Source organism: Macrotis lagotis, chromosome 1 (genome assembly GCF_037893015.1).
Source record: "Macrotis lagotis isolate mMagLag1 chromosome 1, bilby.v1.9.chrom.fasta, whole genome shotgun sequence".
NCBI classification, from domain to species: domain Eukaryota; kingdom Metazoa; phylum Chordata; class Mammalia; order Peramelemorphia; family Peramelidae; genus Macrotis; species Macrotis lagotis.
In genome coordinates, this window is record NC_133658.1 from 663,360,535 (window position 1) to 663,377,318 (window position 16,784).

At 33.6% G+C, this 16,784-nt stretch overlaps 1 protein-coding gene across 1 annotated transcript in view; it reads left to right on the forward strand.

The window, feature by feature from the left end:
- Positions 1-16,194, forward strand: part of TMEFF2 (transmembrane protein with EGF like and two follistatin like domains 2) — a 272,583-nt gene extending 256,389 nt beyond the window's left edge. Inside the window, exons 8-10 of the mRNA XM_074215466.1 lie at positions 3,625-3,748; positions 5,677-5,835; positions 15,873-16,194. Coding sequence (XP_074071567.1) covers positions 3,625-3,748; positions 5,677-5,835; positions 15,873-15,969 — 380 coding nt within the window. The 3' untranslated portion in view covers positions 15,970-16,194. The remainder of the gene's footprint in view (positions 1-3,624; positions 3,749-5,676; positions 5,836-15,872) is intronic.
- The last annotated feature ends 590 nt before the right edge of the window (positions 16,195-16,784 follow it).

Genomic DNA, 16,784 nt, shown 5'->3' on the forward strand with positions numbered 1-16,784 from the left:
TTTTAAAAGATTAAGTGTATTTTTATAAAAAAAAATCACAATGTCATCAAATGTTTACTCAAAGTACACTTATCCTGCTTGTAAATTAACATTATAACTTTTTTAAAAATTATCTTGTTTTGGGGCAGCTAAGTGGTGCAGTGGATAAAGCACCAGTCCTGGAGTCAGAAAGATCTGAGTTCAAATTTGAGCTCAGATATTTGATATTTGCCTAGCTGTGTGACCTTAAGCAAGTCACTTAACCCCATTGCCTTGCAACCTCTCCCAAAAAAAGATCATTTCTAAAACTTTTCTATTAAAGTAATATTTACTATTTCAACCTTAGAATGTTTAGTTAGCACTCTCAATATCCCTACAAAAGTAGGCATTCTTCATTGCATAATCTGTCACTTTTTTATACTTTATTTCAATTTTTTGTTGGATACTACCCTACAATCTACAATTCAGAGTGTTACCAAGTCCATTTGCTGGGGCCCAATTGATTAACAGCTGTTCTAAAAAGATTTTCTTCTTTCATGTGGTGAACCAGGAGGGATGTTGGACCCCATAAAAGCATTCAGCTATGGCAACACTATGACATTCTCTCTTATAATATGCTTCCTATTCAGTTCTGATGTAGTAAAGGCTAAAGAATGAAAAACACCCTGCTAAATCATGGTTTGGGAAAAGAGTTAAAGCTGAAAATAGCCTAAAAATTGGCTTTTGAGCTATACATCTTTGTGCTAAAAAAATGTCTAGATTTTTTGGGAAGTGCCAAAGGCAAAGGGAAAAAGCACTAATTATATCTTTTTGAAAACTATGAAGACTGAAATCATATTGTAATGCTTGAAATTTTATTTTAAAAGGTCCTACATCTACAGGTATGTGAAAGCACTGAATGGTTACCCCCATGGAAACGGTGAATGATGTCTTGTAGGATAAGATCCAAGTGGGAATCATTGCTGGTTCATTACTCCAGCCATGGGGCAGACACAGCCCCACTGCTTAAAGCTTCCCTTCCACAGCTTGTGCACAGTTTGATCATTGTAGCCACTGACTGCACAGCAATAAGCTGACAGTCAACTTTAGCCTGTTCCTTAGGAAGTTTCACGAGCATGAGTTCCTCAAGGGTAGTCCTGGCAAGACTTGGGTTTGGATTCTTAACTTATCTTGTTACATGAACCCCTTGGTCAGTTTGTTTAAACCTAAGTCCCCCTAGGGTTAGGGTTAGGGTTAGGGTTCTCAGAATAATGTTTTGTAATCAATGAAATAAAATACTTAACAAAAGATAATTGTCAAAATGTTTTTAAAATACTTAAATTTTCAAAAAAAGTAAGTTCATTGACCCTAGATTAATAATCACCTTCTTAGTTCATTGGGAATTATATCAAAAAATTAACTGATCATATATTGCTCCAATTTGCTACAGGCATCTATAATGTCAGAGCTCATAAATAGCTCAAAGGACAACAACAACAAAAAAAGCCAATGAAGAAATATTTATGTCCAACCTAATGGGGGAGAGAATGAGGCAGGAGGACATAGAAATGTTTTTATTTCTTTCTCTTTAACTTTCATTCCAAATAACAATTTTCAATGTTATCTAGAACACTGTATTCTTCTAGCCTGAAGCCATCCTGGCCAGAATGTGGTGGGGGTGGGAAGCATGCACATTTGTGTATATATGTAAATTTTTTTGCTTTTGTTTTTGGAAGGCTGTGGAGTTAAGTGACTTGCCCATGGTCACAAAGCTAGGTAATTTTTTTTAAGTGTCTGAGTCTGGATTTGAACTCAGGTCCTTCTGACTTCAGGGCTGGTGCTCTATCTACTGTGCTTCCTAGCTGCCCGTTTATACGTAGATTTATATGTTTTTACTTGAATTTCATTCATTTGACAAATGTTTCCCTATCTAATCTCCAGCAGTTTCTAGGTTCTTCCCTGTAAAACAGAAGTTTGGACATGTGCCAAATGGGAATGACTTGGAACTTCACATTGTATTACTGTTCCCCATTAGGGCAAAGTACTTTTTTCATTACATTATTAATATTGACTATTTTCTAGGCAGTTAGTATTTTATACTCTTATGGAACTAATAGTTCACTGATATGAATACATCTTTAACCACACACACATACACACACACACACACACACACACACACACACACACACACACAGACAAATACTGAAAAGCTTCTTCAAGCTAAATATATTTGTATTAAATCCAACAAAGACACATATTCAGGTCTGAGTGTTGGAAAATCACCCACCACCATGTGTACACAAAAGTCCCTGTGTAAAAAAATCACTGAATATATTTACCAAGTGTAATTAACAGTTTAATGCTTTACAAAATGAGCATAAAAATATTGCAGATGGTGCTTAGACATTAAAATGTGTAGATGTTGCATATATCCTTTTAAGCACAAGTAATGCTCAGTTCATCAGAATTGCTGACTGAGGGAGGCATCTTCCCTCCTTTGATGAATATGCTCATCTCTCATTAATACTGATGGAAATTATATGTACACAGTGTAGAAAAATTATAACCCCATATGTGGAAATAATTTATTGTAGAAATACAGTAATTTATTCTATCTCCTAATTATGGCTGGTCAGTTTGTCTTTTGTGATATAGGACAGGGATCCTTTGTTGAGATGGAGAAAAGAGACAATTCTCTAATGTGTTGGGGTTGGTTTTCAGGAATGTGGTATTCAATTTATTACAACAAATTCTCATTCTGTGAGGTATTTAGCACTGTCAGTAAAAGCTGAAATTCTGTGATTACAGAATCAGTATGCAAAATGGGGGGAAAAGTTTTCAAGATTTCACAAAAGAGTGACCAAACAAAATTTATCTTTGTTCCATTATATCCATTTCAGAGTTACTCAAAGGTTTATAATAGGAAAAACAGTTGTATACACTTTAGATAGGTGATTTTAGATCAGAGCTTTTATTTTCTTCCTCTTAAGTTTATATTTTCCATAGCATTGTATATTTGTGCCAAACTATAAACATTAAAATATACTTAATATTAGCCTTCACCATATACCATGCAAATACCAATTTGAGTGTTATTTAAATAAATCTTGCTGATTCGTCTTTGTTTTTAACTTTTAAAAAAGGGATTCTAGCAATCCTTAAATCATTTCCTTGATGCATAAGCTTGAGAGAATGCATTCATTGAAATTTTCATTTGACTTGAGATACATTTATTTACAAAAACAATTGAGTAACCTTCTCCTCCTTTTGCCTTTCAAGTTCCCAGAGTTAGAAAGTATCAAGACATTCTAAGCAATTTAATCTCAAGGACATTTTGTTGGGCTCTTGAGAGGCAGAAAAATGGGCTCTTTTCATGGGTTATTTTATGATCAATGTACAGTCTCTTTAAGCCAAATTAAAGCTGTCTGACAACTCATAGATACATTACTGGCTGTTAAAGAAGAAGGAGATTGCATAAAAGCAGGAAAAGTACTGGATAATTTCACATCTTCATCACCAAACAGTTGGGAGAACCAACATTTTCTTAAGAATGACTTGTTTTGGTCTTGCCCTTTTAAAAAGTCTTGACAGTAGCTTTGCTTCTTTGTGCAGATTGCTTGATCTTTGCCTACTTAAAACATATTTTGTTGTCTGTGTTCACAGAGAATGCTAACAAATTGGAAGAAAGTGCCAGAGGACTCTATATTCCTTGTCCAGAACATTACAATGGTTTCTGTCTGCATGGGAAGTGTGAACATTCAATTAATATGCTGGAGCCATCTTGCAGGTAACACTTTTCTCCTGAACTTTAAAAAATTAGTAAATCAAAGATAACAAAGAACATTGAATTCAAGTATTTTGGATGCAGAAACAGCTCTCTGCTTTTATTAAGTAATCTCCGGAAAGTGTCATGTTGTCCCTCAGATTAGAATACTACTATCACAGGTGACTTAGCCTACAGAGGTTGTAAGTAGAGGGGTTATCACAAAAATCCCATCAATGCAAGCAGAAATCATATTGTTCATCCTTAACTTCATGGTATGTATTTGTCCCTGGGGCCTTACTGCACATGACTTTGTATAAGAGGTTGTATTTTTTTTCTTCTTTTCCTCATCTTTTTAAAGGTTTCTTTTTGCCCTCCTAGAATTAAATCAATATTCACAGAATGAGTAGGAACTAAACCCAATAATTTTTTCAAGTGTTGAGATTCTTATAACAATATTAGCTATATAACCATTATCTCCAAACCAAGCCTAAGGCTTCTGGTTTGAGAATAACTTAGTGATTTTTGAGGATGGATACCCCTGTCTGCATATAAGCATTCTAGAGATGGCAAAAACTAAAAGGAAAAATCAAATATATCTTGATTGAAATTATGATGCAAACCACACAGAATGAAATAGACTCCTGCGAAATTCTCAATTCTCAGATTTATTTGGGTTCCCTCACACACCCACCTTGTCAAGAATTGTCTTCCCTTAGTGATTCCCTTCAGTGAATTCACTAACCCCTGCCTTTTAGTGAAGTCGGGCAAAAGGAACATAGCTGAGAGGTTATCTGGGTTGTTGTGCCACTCCTCAGGAGAGCTGCCATTACTGAACTATGTCTATTGCAGAAAGGGGAAAGGTTTTAGTCTATGTTTATAAAGAACTCAAAGAGTGAAGTGCTAAGAGAGGTGCAAAAATCAATGACACGTTCACCCAGGTGAATTAGGCTTTGATGTATACAGGTTTCTTATACTGTTGCCAGACAGCTCAGTTCTAATGTATGGGTTGTCATTTTTGTGTTCCCAACTGTAAAGTTATATCAGGTGATCATCATTCATCCTCCTTAATTGTTCTTCAGAACTCTAAGGCCTCTATCATCATTACCTTTTAAAAATATGATATACACAATTTTCCCACAGCATTAGTTATTTTGAATAAGAAGTTCACTTTGTAACCAGTAAAGTATGTTAGCATTAATGTTCTTCTTCTCAGTATATTTTCCACATTTATTCTGGGCATAGAGCTGGGAATTTATTATCCAAAGAACAAAGGAAAGTATCCCATTTGTTATATCCTAGTGTCATCAGAAACAAACCTTTTCCCAAGAAATCATGTTGACATAGGGTGATTAAAATTCTAGTTAAACAAACCCCATGGCTTGCTTAAAGAAATATGGAAAGAATGAATATCCCCAGGCACCCATTGGCTTTCAATATTGTCTTCAAGGACAGATTTTTTGGTGTGATTTCCTCTCCAAGGAAATCAATCCTAAGAATATAAAAAAATGACCTTCTGCCTCTAGAAACAAACAAAAAGTTTTAACCATCTGCAAAATAAATGATTGCAGACCATGTTTACCAAGTTCTCTTATGTGAGGTGTCATGTGACCTTATACTTAGGCTGGTGGTCCATGCTGGTAGCTCCCTACAACAGGGGAGGCTAAAATTAGTGGATCACTTGAGCCAGGACATTCTGAATTATAGTGGTATAACCTGATGAGGCTTCTTTCATCAATATGACAAGTCCCTGGGAGCCCAGGGGCACCAGACTACCTAAAAAGAGGTCAACTGGGTTGGAAAATGGAGTTTCTAGATTAGCATTGGAATAGGGTCCATGAGTGGCCACTGCATTTCCAGCCTTAGTGAGATAAGAATACCCAATTTCAAAACAAAATAAAACAACCTTAATTCAGCATCCAGAGTTAACCAGACAACATATCTCATTCTAGGTGTGATGCCGGCTATACTGGACAACACTGTGAAAAAAAGGACTACAGTGTTTTATATGTCGTTCCTGGTCCTGTACGATTTCAGTATGTCTTAATAGCAGCTGTGATTGGAACCATCCAGATTGCCATCATTTGTGTTGTAGTCCTCTGCATTACAAGGTCAGTAATGGTATTCTTTGATAGCAGAAAATGAATGAACTTTTTCATTTCTCTGTACTTTAGTCATAATGGCCTTAATTACTTGAGTTCTTTTTTGATGTTATAATTCATTTGACAAGTGTTTCAACATCACTTTTCCTATGACTTCTTCTTTCTTTACTGTAAAATAAAAGTTGGGTTACCTACCTAATGGAAAATACACCTTTTTAAAATGATCAGTTATTAGTTTTATTTATATTCTAAGCACTTAAGGAACTTTCTCGAATTTTACCAATATAAATACATTCTCAACTAATGAGAATGTAATCTTTTCAAACTTCAACTTATGTAGTGTTTATCCATATTTACCCCACAATCCCTCCAAAGAAAATTTATTCAATATACTTGAACTTTTTCTTTGTTCTTTTAGACTTTCTTGTTTCTTGTCTCTCATTCAGAATGTAACAAATAACCATGTTGTGACCCAACAACAGTTCTGTGGGCCCTATTGTTTTCTTTGACTACTTCACAGAAATATAGAACTTCAGAGTTGGAAGGTACTTAGTAAATATATGAATGCAGACTTGAACAAATTTCCTCTATATTTATCCAATAAGTGGCTGAACAGGTTTTATTGGAAGTTCTCCAATGAAGGGGGAAACTCTTTAGATGAGCCATTCACTTTTGGATAATTCTGATTATTAGGCAGTTTTTCATTATGTTGAACCTAAAATTGCTGTTTTTAGCAGTTTGACATATTTCTCCTAGTTCTGGAACCAAATAAAATGAGTCTAATTCACTTTCTATACTTTCAAATACATAAGAATAACTATCATGTCACCCCTAAGTTTTTTTTTCTTCTCCCAGCTAGATATCCCCAGTTCCATCAACTAATCCTTTTTATGCAGTAATTTTCAAGGCCCTCAGAATCTTAGTTACTCTCCTCCAGACATTTTCCAATTTATCAATGTTTTTCTTAAAAGGTAGCACCTAGAAACAGTAGTCCAAACAAGGCAGAGAACTTTGTAAATGTCACCTCCCTCAATAGAATCTCAGATACTCTACATATCTTAATACAATCTGACTGCATTAAATTACTTACCTGACATATCACAGTACTGACTCACTTTGAGATGGCAGTTCTCTCAAATGCTTCATTTTCATATAAACTATTGTTTAGTCATATCTCCCTCTATCTTGTCACTGTGATGATGATTTTTAAAAATATCCAAATAATGCATAGGATTTTTTAATCTTATTAAATTTGATCTAGTATTCCATCAGGCAGCAAGTCTTTTTAAGCACTTACCATATTCTAAGTACTGTTATTATTTTATCAAAATCTTGTTACATGACTCCATTATCTAGTATGTTAACTATCCAACTAGTCATCTTTATACAATTCATTGATAAAAATTTTAAATAGCACAGATCCAAGCTTAGTTCCCTAGAACACTGTTCCCTAGAACAGCTGCTATCATCTTTGCAAGGTGACATGAAGTAATTTGAAAAAATACTCATTGATTGATTAGGTGGAATCATTCAACCAATTTAAAATCTTCTTAATTAGACTATCTTCTAGTTCACATATTTCTATTTTTTCCTAGAATATTAGCATGAAAGTGTGTCAAACACTATGCTAAAATCTAGATGAACCATAATTATAGCATCCTCTGACCCACCAAACTTATAACTCTGTATTTGGAGGGAGGGGAAGAACATAAGCCTAAAATGCATTTTATATTACATATAAAAGGTGAAATATAAGCATAATGAAATAGCAATCACAAAAGAATATAAATAAACAATGGAATGCCTTTAAGGTACAAAATAGTATTACAAGAACTGCTATTTAAAGAATAACTATATCTTTGGTGTTGGTGCTCTTGTTATGAGAGGTGGAATGCGGATTCAGGTTCCTTCTTACCTGAAACACTGATTTAAGCTTCAGAAGACCAGAGTTCTTGTCCTACCTTTTTTTTTTTTTAGTTGTGTGACCTTAGTGAACATGATACATTTTCAGAACTCAGTTTTATGCTTTGTAAAATTAAAAGGAGCTGAAGTAAATGCTTACAAAAATTACTTTTGGTTCTAATAGCTTAAATGGTTTCCCCACAGAAAAGTTTCAAGTAAGTTTTTTGCCAAAGTATATTTTTTCCCAAATTCACAAAGTAAAACTCATTTGGACTGTCTTTGAGTTTGTGAAGTTCCAAAGATAAATCAGAAGGTTTCCCAAAAAAATCTTTTCAAAGAACAAGGAAATAAAAGAAAGCATCATATCTCTAGAAATAAGAGCCATAATATATCTCAGTATCTGTGTTGTACTATCTGATTTGAGGACAAGTGTGACATTTGCTCTTGAAAAAGACAAAAAATGGTTCATAAATCCTCCTCTCGCCTAAAAGCTTAAAGCAAAAATCATCAGCTAGAGCTTTTAGCTGCTCTCTAGCCAAGTTGACATCAACAGTATTTTCACTATTAGATGCCAAATAAGTCAATGGATTTTATTAAAGTGGGTTTTGGAGAACAGGGAGATAACTCAGGAAACCAAAAAAACTAAGTATTAAAAGAAATAAAAAGGAGAGCAAAAAAGCTAAGGAAAACTATAAAACTTGCATTCTTAAAGAGACTATAGTTTTTCATTTATAAGCAGTACCAGTTTTTATTCAAAAAAATTAGTGTTTAGTTACTTGAGAGATATGGTCCTCCAAGATGATAACCATTTTATTTTACATAATATATGGATATTTAGGTAATATGGGTATTTAAGTAATACTAAAACCAATACTATATTCACTTTTATATAACAAATTCATATTTTGATATTCAAGATTACCTGAACTCCAATGGGATTTCAAAAATGTATGACTAGGCTTTTTTCCTCTTTCCTTTCCTTCTTCAAGGAAGAAAGCAGTTTAAGACTTAATTCAACATTAGTATAGAAGTTCTTTAGATATACCTATTAAACCTCATAGCTTCCTATAATATAAATTATCTGTACAATGTAATAGAAAGAACACTGGCCTAGGAATCAAGAGATCTGGCTGGTTTTAACCCTGTTTTTTTTCATTTTATTGACCTTGTGACTTTGGACAAGTCATTTAATCTCTGGAGGGCTGAATTTTCTTGTCTTTAAAATTAGAATATTGTACCACTTGGTCTTTAGGGCCCCTCTCAGCACTAAGATTCACTGCTTCTATTAAAAATAATTATCCCTAAATAATGTAGCAGAATTACTTTTTGTGTATTCCTGAAATCAGGCAATATGAAAATTTAAAACTGAAAAGTCCTTCTAAAATTCAGTGACAGAGAATTATAATTAAAATCGACTGTTAGATTGATTTTATGTCTTTAACTTTAAAATAATAAGGTTGACCTATGTGATATCTAAGATTAGAGAGTGTACTAGGTAAAGATTAAAAGGAAAGCATCCCTGCCTGACCTCTAGGTGCTTTCATTCTAATGGGACCACCCAACATTTCTATAGGTAAGTAATTATAAAATATATACAAAATAATTCAAATATTTAAAGAGTGAAAAAATGTTCAACACTGAGTTATTGGGAAAAATCTCATAAAGGAAGTGGCACCTGAGCTGTATCTTGAACCCAATATCCCAACCCATCTATGTTTTTTTTCTCCTAAATGATTTCAATTTTTCAAGAGATAATACAGATTGTATTTGTGCTCATGCACAAATTGAAAAGTAGGGTGATTGAGAAAATTATAAGACACAGTTTATTGTCAGAAAATTTTTATATATCATTGACTTATTCTGTAAGCAACTTAATGTCCCATTGGACTTTAGAACCAAACATTTAGAGCTGAACTTTGGAATCTGTTCCTAGAGACAGAAACATAAGTTGTTCACCTAATTCCCCAGAGTCTGGCATAGCCAGAAGGAAAGGACTTTTGAGCAGCATAATTTCTATACTTGCTTAACCCCTTTCTCTAGGGAAAATGAGGATCAGACAATTAATTTAGAACAATAGAGAACTCTGAGAATCTAAGAAATCACACCCTCAGGAAAGAGATAGAAAATAGAGAAAAATTGAGCAGAGGAACAAAATGGATGTTAGGCACTTTAATTGTTTTCCCAAGCTAGAGTTCTGTGAGGCTACATTTCCAAAGGGGCAGTGGTATGTATTTCCAGAAAATCAGTGACATTTGTATTCATGCAAAAATGCAACTAAAATCTGACATAGTTTTATTATTACTCTCTCCTTGTTATATCTATGATTGTTTTATCTACTTTTCTTTATTGGTTTTGACAATGAGAGCTAGTATTCACTTCCAAATAGCATGACAATTGCTTTAATACATGTTTAACAACGTAGAAGACAATTTTAAGACTGTTGTATGCTTTTGGTCAAAGAAGGATAAAAGACAATAGGCATTTATATAGTTAATGCCTACAATGAGCCAGTCATTGTGGTAAGCACTTTAAAAATATTATTTCATTTGATTCTATTGCTATCCCTGCTTTGCAGTTTAGGAAAATGAAGCATTCTGTAAGTATTTGTGCAAAATCACACAGCCATATAGAACTGTGACCTTCTTGACTCAAACCTGGCTCTCCAGCCACTGCTTCCCTTGACCCAAAAATCATTATGACAATTCAGGAATTATATTTTTGTCCATGAAGAAGGGTTTTTTTTTCTTTTGTCCTGCTTTAAGATCTATTCAAAGTGGGGCAGCTAGGTGGTGCAGTGAATAGAGCACTGACCCTGGAGTCAGGAGGACCTGAGTTCAAATGTGATCTCAAACACTTAAATTACTTAACTATATGACCTTGGGCAAGTCTCTTAACACCATTGCCTGGTGAAAAACAAACAAAAGAAAAGATACATTCAAAGTACCCAATAGTTAAAAGATTTAAAATTCTTCCCAAACTGATTTCTGTTACCTTTCTAGTTGTCAAGGTATCTCAAAAATACTTCCTGGTGTGACCAAAATGATCTTTGCCTTTAACATCAGGATCTGTAAGTAGGTTCAAATCCCTCATTTTTTATTCATTAGATGATGACCTAGAGCAAGTCATTTTACTTTTCTGAGCCACTATTTCCCCAATGGGAAAATGACAAGAGTTTCCCAACTTTTTTTTTAATCCAAAAATTTTGCAAAGATGTTACCATATTAGTATCTGTTGGTTCAGAAAATTTACACGACAAAAAGTTACTATAAATTCAGTAATGAGTACTTTAAAGTGAAATCATATTTTATTAGTTAGAATGCACATATGCATATTTTATATATTTATATATATAAGAACATATATAAATATATAATGTGAAAATAGCAAGACATCATATATCTCTATGTACATATGTATGTATATATATGGATTTCTGAATCCTTGCAATAACTTCCCAGGCTTACAGAGTTCTTAGACCTTCAGTTTAGGAACCACTGAACTAAATTTTCTCTAACACTATTCCAGTTTGAAATCCTAAGATAATATTGTTCTCCTCAAAGATGTAATTTTCAAAAAAAATATAATGAAGCAAAGAAATCTTCTCTTTATTTCCACCACCCCCCAATTTATAAGTGGAGAGAGAAAGGCTAAATTTGAGAGATTTAGAAAAGGCAGAAGTGGAATTAATTACTGGTTCTATGTGTGCTTTATTTCTGAGAAATAAGCATCCATTGGCTTATTAAGATTATTGACTAAGGGGTGGCTAGGTGGCACAGTAAATAGAGAACCAGTTCTGGAGTCAGGAGTACCTGAGTTCAAATCCAGCCTCAGACACTTAATAATTACCTAACTGTGTGGCCTTTGGCAAGTCACTTAACCTCATTTGTTTTGCAAAAAAACTAAAAAAGCAAGATCATTTATTAGAGAACTGTTTCAGGAATACACACTGTTTGTCAGTCAATAGTCCACTATCTGAAGTTTTTTTGTCACCCTTCTGAGACCCTCAGTCTCTTGTTTTGAGATCATTTGTCTCTAGCTCTTTCTTATAGGTACATACATATACATATATATACATATATTACACATTACTACGTATACATTTATATATGCACAGGCTTGAGGATCAGTTTATTTAGATAATAGTAAATATTTTTAAAAATTTATTTTAAAAATTTATTTTTAAAATTCTATTTAAAATCTATATTTATTTCTTTTGGAATCCAAACCAATCAATATTAATATTTACCTTTCAATTTCCCCTCTAATGGTTAATTTTATTAGTAATATTCTAATATTTTTTAAATATTGTACTTGATTATTACCAGCAATGCTGTAGGAAGAGATTTATTCACAGGACTAAAATGTGTTTTGTTGCTGTTGTAATTGTTGTTGTTTTATTGGCCCACATCTGGAGTACCCTGGATATTTTAGAGTAAGAAGCGACTGTTTTCTTCAAAATTTGGATACTATGATCTTTTTAATACAACATTTTATTTTTAACTTGGAAATAAAAGAGAATCACTTAAATTCTTACATGTGTACTTAGTATCTAGATAAATCAATGCTTTTTTGGGGGGAGAGATTGTGTCCAAGATATACCACTAAATGGATTGCCTTTTTTTTTTTCAAATCAAAACAATTCTCATTCCCCTCATACATTTCAGTTTTATGAACAATTACTGGCAAAATTTGATAACAAGGAGGATTTTGTACTACAGAATACTTTATATGTTATTGTAGATGGCCAGTGGTAATGGTGTTTGTTAATCATGTATAGATTTGTTTATTAAAAAATAACCTAATATAGCAAATGCTTTTTTTTCCTCCCAGGACTTTTTTTTACTGTCTTTCAGAAAAGCATTTTGTTACTGCTTTATTTTGTCCCAGTTTTAGTAACTAAACTTTAATGACCATAAAATCATAAACTTTTTAAAGCTGTAATAGAGCTAAAATTAATATATCTAGCTTTCTCAGTTTTTTTGACTTATTTATGACTTATTTATATAATATGACTTATTTAAAATCTTATACCTAGTTACTACCATCTTTCCTTTCACTCATGTTAGGTATAACTTGGATAGGAATGGGATTGCACTATTCATTTCATGGGTTACAGAGGACCCTTCATGAAGAATCTCCTTATCAAAGAGTATGTGAAGTTATTCAGCATTTTGAGACCTTCCTAAAAGAATTTTTCCCAGGATCACTTTTCTATATGTGGCAAAACCCAGCTCTCTGTTTACTCCCAAATAATTTTTCACTTAGTAAAACAAAGTCACCAAGTAAAAATCAAAAGAAAAAAAGAAAATTCAAGGAAAGAATTAGGTTTTAAATAGGTATTTAAAACAAATGCCTTCAACTGGTTCCCTAGAGTTTTGTTGGTTCTATGGAAAGGCAATGTTTAACCTACCTTTCACCACTGACTTAGAGTTTTTACAAGACTGATATTTTATATATATTGACTTTTTCCCTACGAGTGCACAGGATAAGTAGGATCAATCATATATCTTCTTCTAAATATTATAGAAAATGTTCTGGCTCCAGCATACAGAATAATTACTAACATGATCACAAAAGGTTGGACCATTTGGAGAGACAACTGCAACAATATTGTCCTAAAATAAGACTATTTCCTCTTATCATAGAGTTTAAACTTGTAAGGAAGCTTCCAAGTGACTTGTTCAAGGCCATATAGATAGTAAATGGCAGAACTGGTATCAGAAGTTGGGTCGTATGACCCTTGATCCCAAAACATTTCACTATCCTGGACTTCCTTCTCTCTGGAGAACCAACCCCACATGACAATGATCTCAGTTAGGTTCACCAGATCCAGTTAGACAGATAATCTATTTGTAAAATCAAATAATCGGAGGGTTTTCCATTTTAGTGAATTTTATATCTTTTTCACTCCTTTTTTTCTCTTGTCTTTCTTCATCTTCTTTTATTGACAGGCAGACTGGTACAGCACAGAAAGCACTAGACCTAGTGTCTGAAGATCTGGATTCCAATACTGACTCCAGTTTATAAATCCTATAAGATTTCAACCTTTATAAAATGTATCTTATATAGTTGTTTGGAAGGAAGTTCTTTTATAACATTAAAACTTCTGAGGCAGCTAGGTGGGGTTGGGGTGGGCTACAAGGTACAATGGATAGAGCACCGGCCTTGGAGTCAAGAGTACCTGGGTTCAAATCTGGGCTCAGACACTTAATAGTAATTACCTAGCTGTGACCTTGGGCAAGCCACTTAACCCCATTTTCCTTGTAAAACCTAAAAAAAGTTCTATAAATTTCAATTTCTATAAATTTCAAATTTCTTTCTCTTTTTTAAAAAAAAATTGTCTTTCTTTCTTTTATTTATTTATTTTTTTGCAAGGCAATGGGGTTAAGTGACTTACCCAAAGTCATACAGCTGAGTAATTATTAAGTGTCTGAGGTTGATTTGAACTCAGGTCCTCCTGACTCCAGGGCCAGTACTCTATTCACTGCACCACCTGGCTGCTCCCCAAATTATCTTTTCTTAAAGACAGCAAGGTGGCATAATCCATAGATCCCTGACTCTGGAGTTAGGAAGACCTGTGTTCATCCTCAGATATTTACTATCCATGTGATTCTGGGCAAGACACTTAACCTCTATTTGTCTCAGTTTCTTCAACTAAAATGGAAATAAAATTAGTACATCTACCTCCCAGGATTGTTGTGAGAGTCACATGCGATAATATTTGTGAAAGACTTAGCACAGCACCTGGCTAATACTAAGTTGTTAATAATTGTTCCCTTTTACTCTTATCATTTCTTCTCCTCTTCTGCCTTACTATTCTCCCTTGTCTTTTCCTCCATGCCTATTTTTCCTATTTCATTTTATGGACCTAGAATATTCAAGCTGAACATGACATTGGTGGTTATTTACTCAAACTCCTTCATTTTACAAATTAGGAAACTGAGACGTAGAAATCTAGAAGTAACCTAATTACAATTCAAATCCACATGTTTTACAAAATATTTCCTCCCCAACTTACTCAAAATGACCAAGTATTATCACCTCTGTTTTACAGATTAATAAAAAACTGAGACTCAGTGAGATTAAATGACCTGTCCAAAGCCAGGGTTTGACTTCAAATTGTTCAGTGGTTTCTACTCTATAAGTTCCTAAATGAAAGGTGCTGGCAGACATGGTACAATAGAGAAACTAGCTTTCAAGTTTATCATCTTGAGATCCAAATAAACTGAAACTTTTCTAGAAAGAATAATAATAGAGGAAATAACACATTCATATAATACGTTACAATTTACAAACCACTTAAGAAGGATGAAATTATCATTCTCCATTTTACAGATGAGAACAAAAATAAGACTTAGTAATGATTGTAATATAATTTATCTATTATGACTGTTCCACTTCAACAACAAAATTAAGCTCTACTAAGGAGCTTTTTAGAATACAATTTTGCCTGTATTTCACATTGTTATCTTGTTTATACATTACACTGATTTTTTTCTGGTTGAACCTGGAGGCAAAAATATAGTGGATCTGAGATTCTGAATCTATCCCACCGATTGTTAGCCTTGTTATGAAATCATGGATGAATATAATAACTGACACCCCAAACTGAATCCCAAAATCATTCTAGGAATTCACAGAGAAAATGGAACTCAAAATCCAGGAATCTTTTTTTTCTTGAGTCTTCAAAATTAGTAATGCACATATATCTATGTTTTCATTAAATCCATTAAAATGAATTTAATTTGTAGCATCATAGTAAGAATGTAAAAATTGTAAAAATATTCAAATATGTGACATCATCAGATTTTTAACATCTGTAAGAAAATTCAGAACATGTTGGTTATCATACTGAATCTTTCTTTATACCCAATAAATAAGTAGTCTAGAGGCCCTATAGGGTCTGAGGCAATTGTTGCTTCCCGTAGTCTGATGTTTTAGACATCTTCCTAATCAGATAATGAAAGCAGGTGATGCCTCCACATGCGAAAAGAAGATAGGCAACTGTCTGAAGGATCCTAACCTTCAAAAGGCTACTCTCACCTGAAGGAGCCAGAACATTTCTGTGTTTTTCCACCTTACCTATGTGTGTGGCCACAGCTTCCAGTAACCAGATTATCTATGAACTCTTTCTCACTTTTCAGGAAATGTCCCAGAAGCAACAGGATCCACAGACAGAAGCAAAACACAGGGCACTACAGCTCAGACAACACAACAAGAGCATCTACAAGGTTAATTTAAAGAGCGCATGTTTCCACAATGGCCGGACTACAGAGAGAACTTGGACTACACAATTCAGTATTAGACAAAAGATTAAGACGAGATCTACACATGTTGCCTTGCATTTGTGGTAATCGACACCAATGAAAACATGTACTACAGCTATATTTGATTATGTATGGATATATTTGAAATAGTATACATTGTCTTGATGTTTTTCTGTAATGTAAATAAACTATTTATATCACACAATATAGTTTTTTCTTTTTCATGTATTTGTTATATATAATAAATACTCAGTGATGAGAAAAAAATTGGCATTCTTAAATTTGCTGTATCTCATAACTGTGTAGAGGTGGGATGGTACAATTTGTACATTTACTAGTGTTTTATTGTACTGTAATTCTTGTGGCAGAATTTGAGTTTATATAGGACTCAGGGACTAGGTTTTGAATGATTCTAAGATCAAGAAAAACTCTGGTTATTGGAAAAGAGAAAAATAATTTACTTTATATCAAGTGCAGATAAAATATTTCAGATCTTTGAAGCATCTCTTTCATCATTCTCCCCACCCCCCATTCTGGCCTTCTAGCATCATGCCTAGAGCAGAGAAAACTCTGGTATATAAATTAAGTCAAAGAAAAATTGGAAGTAGAAATGTTTGTTAACTTACAAGGAGACTGGAGGGAGAGTAGCTTTCATCTGGGAGAGAGTTTAGTTACTTCCAGCCAAGAAGAAACTGAAGAAAGACTCATTCTGGGTGACCTCAGCACGTTATATTTCAATGGTACTTAAAGTAGCAAAAATTAAAACATTTTAGTTGAGCCAAATAAGCT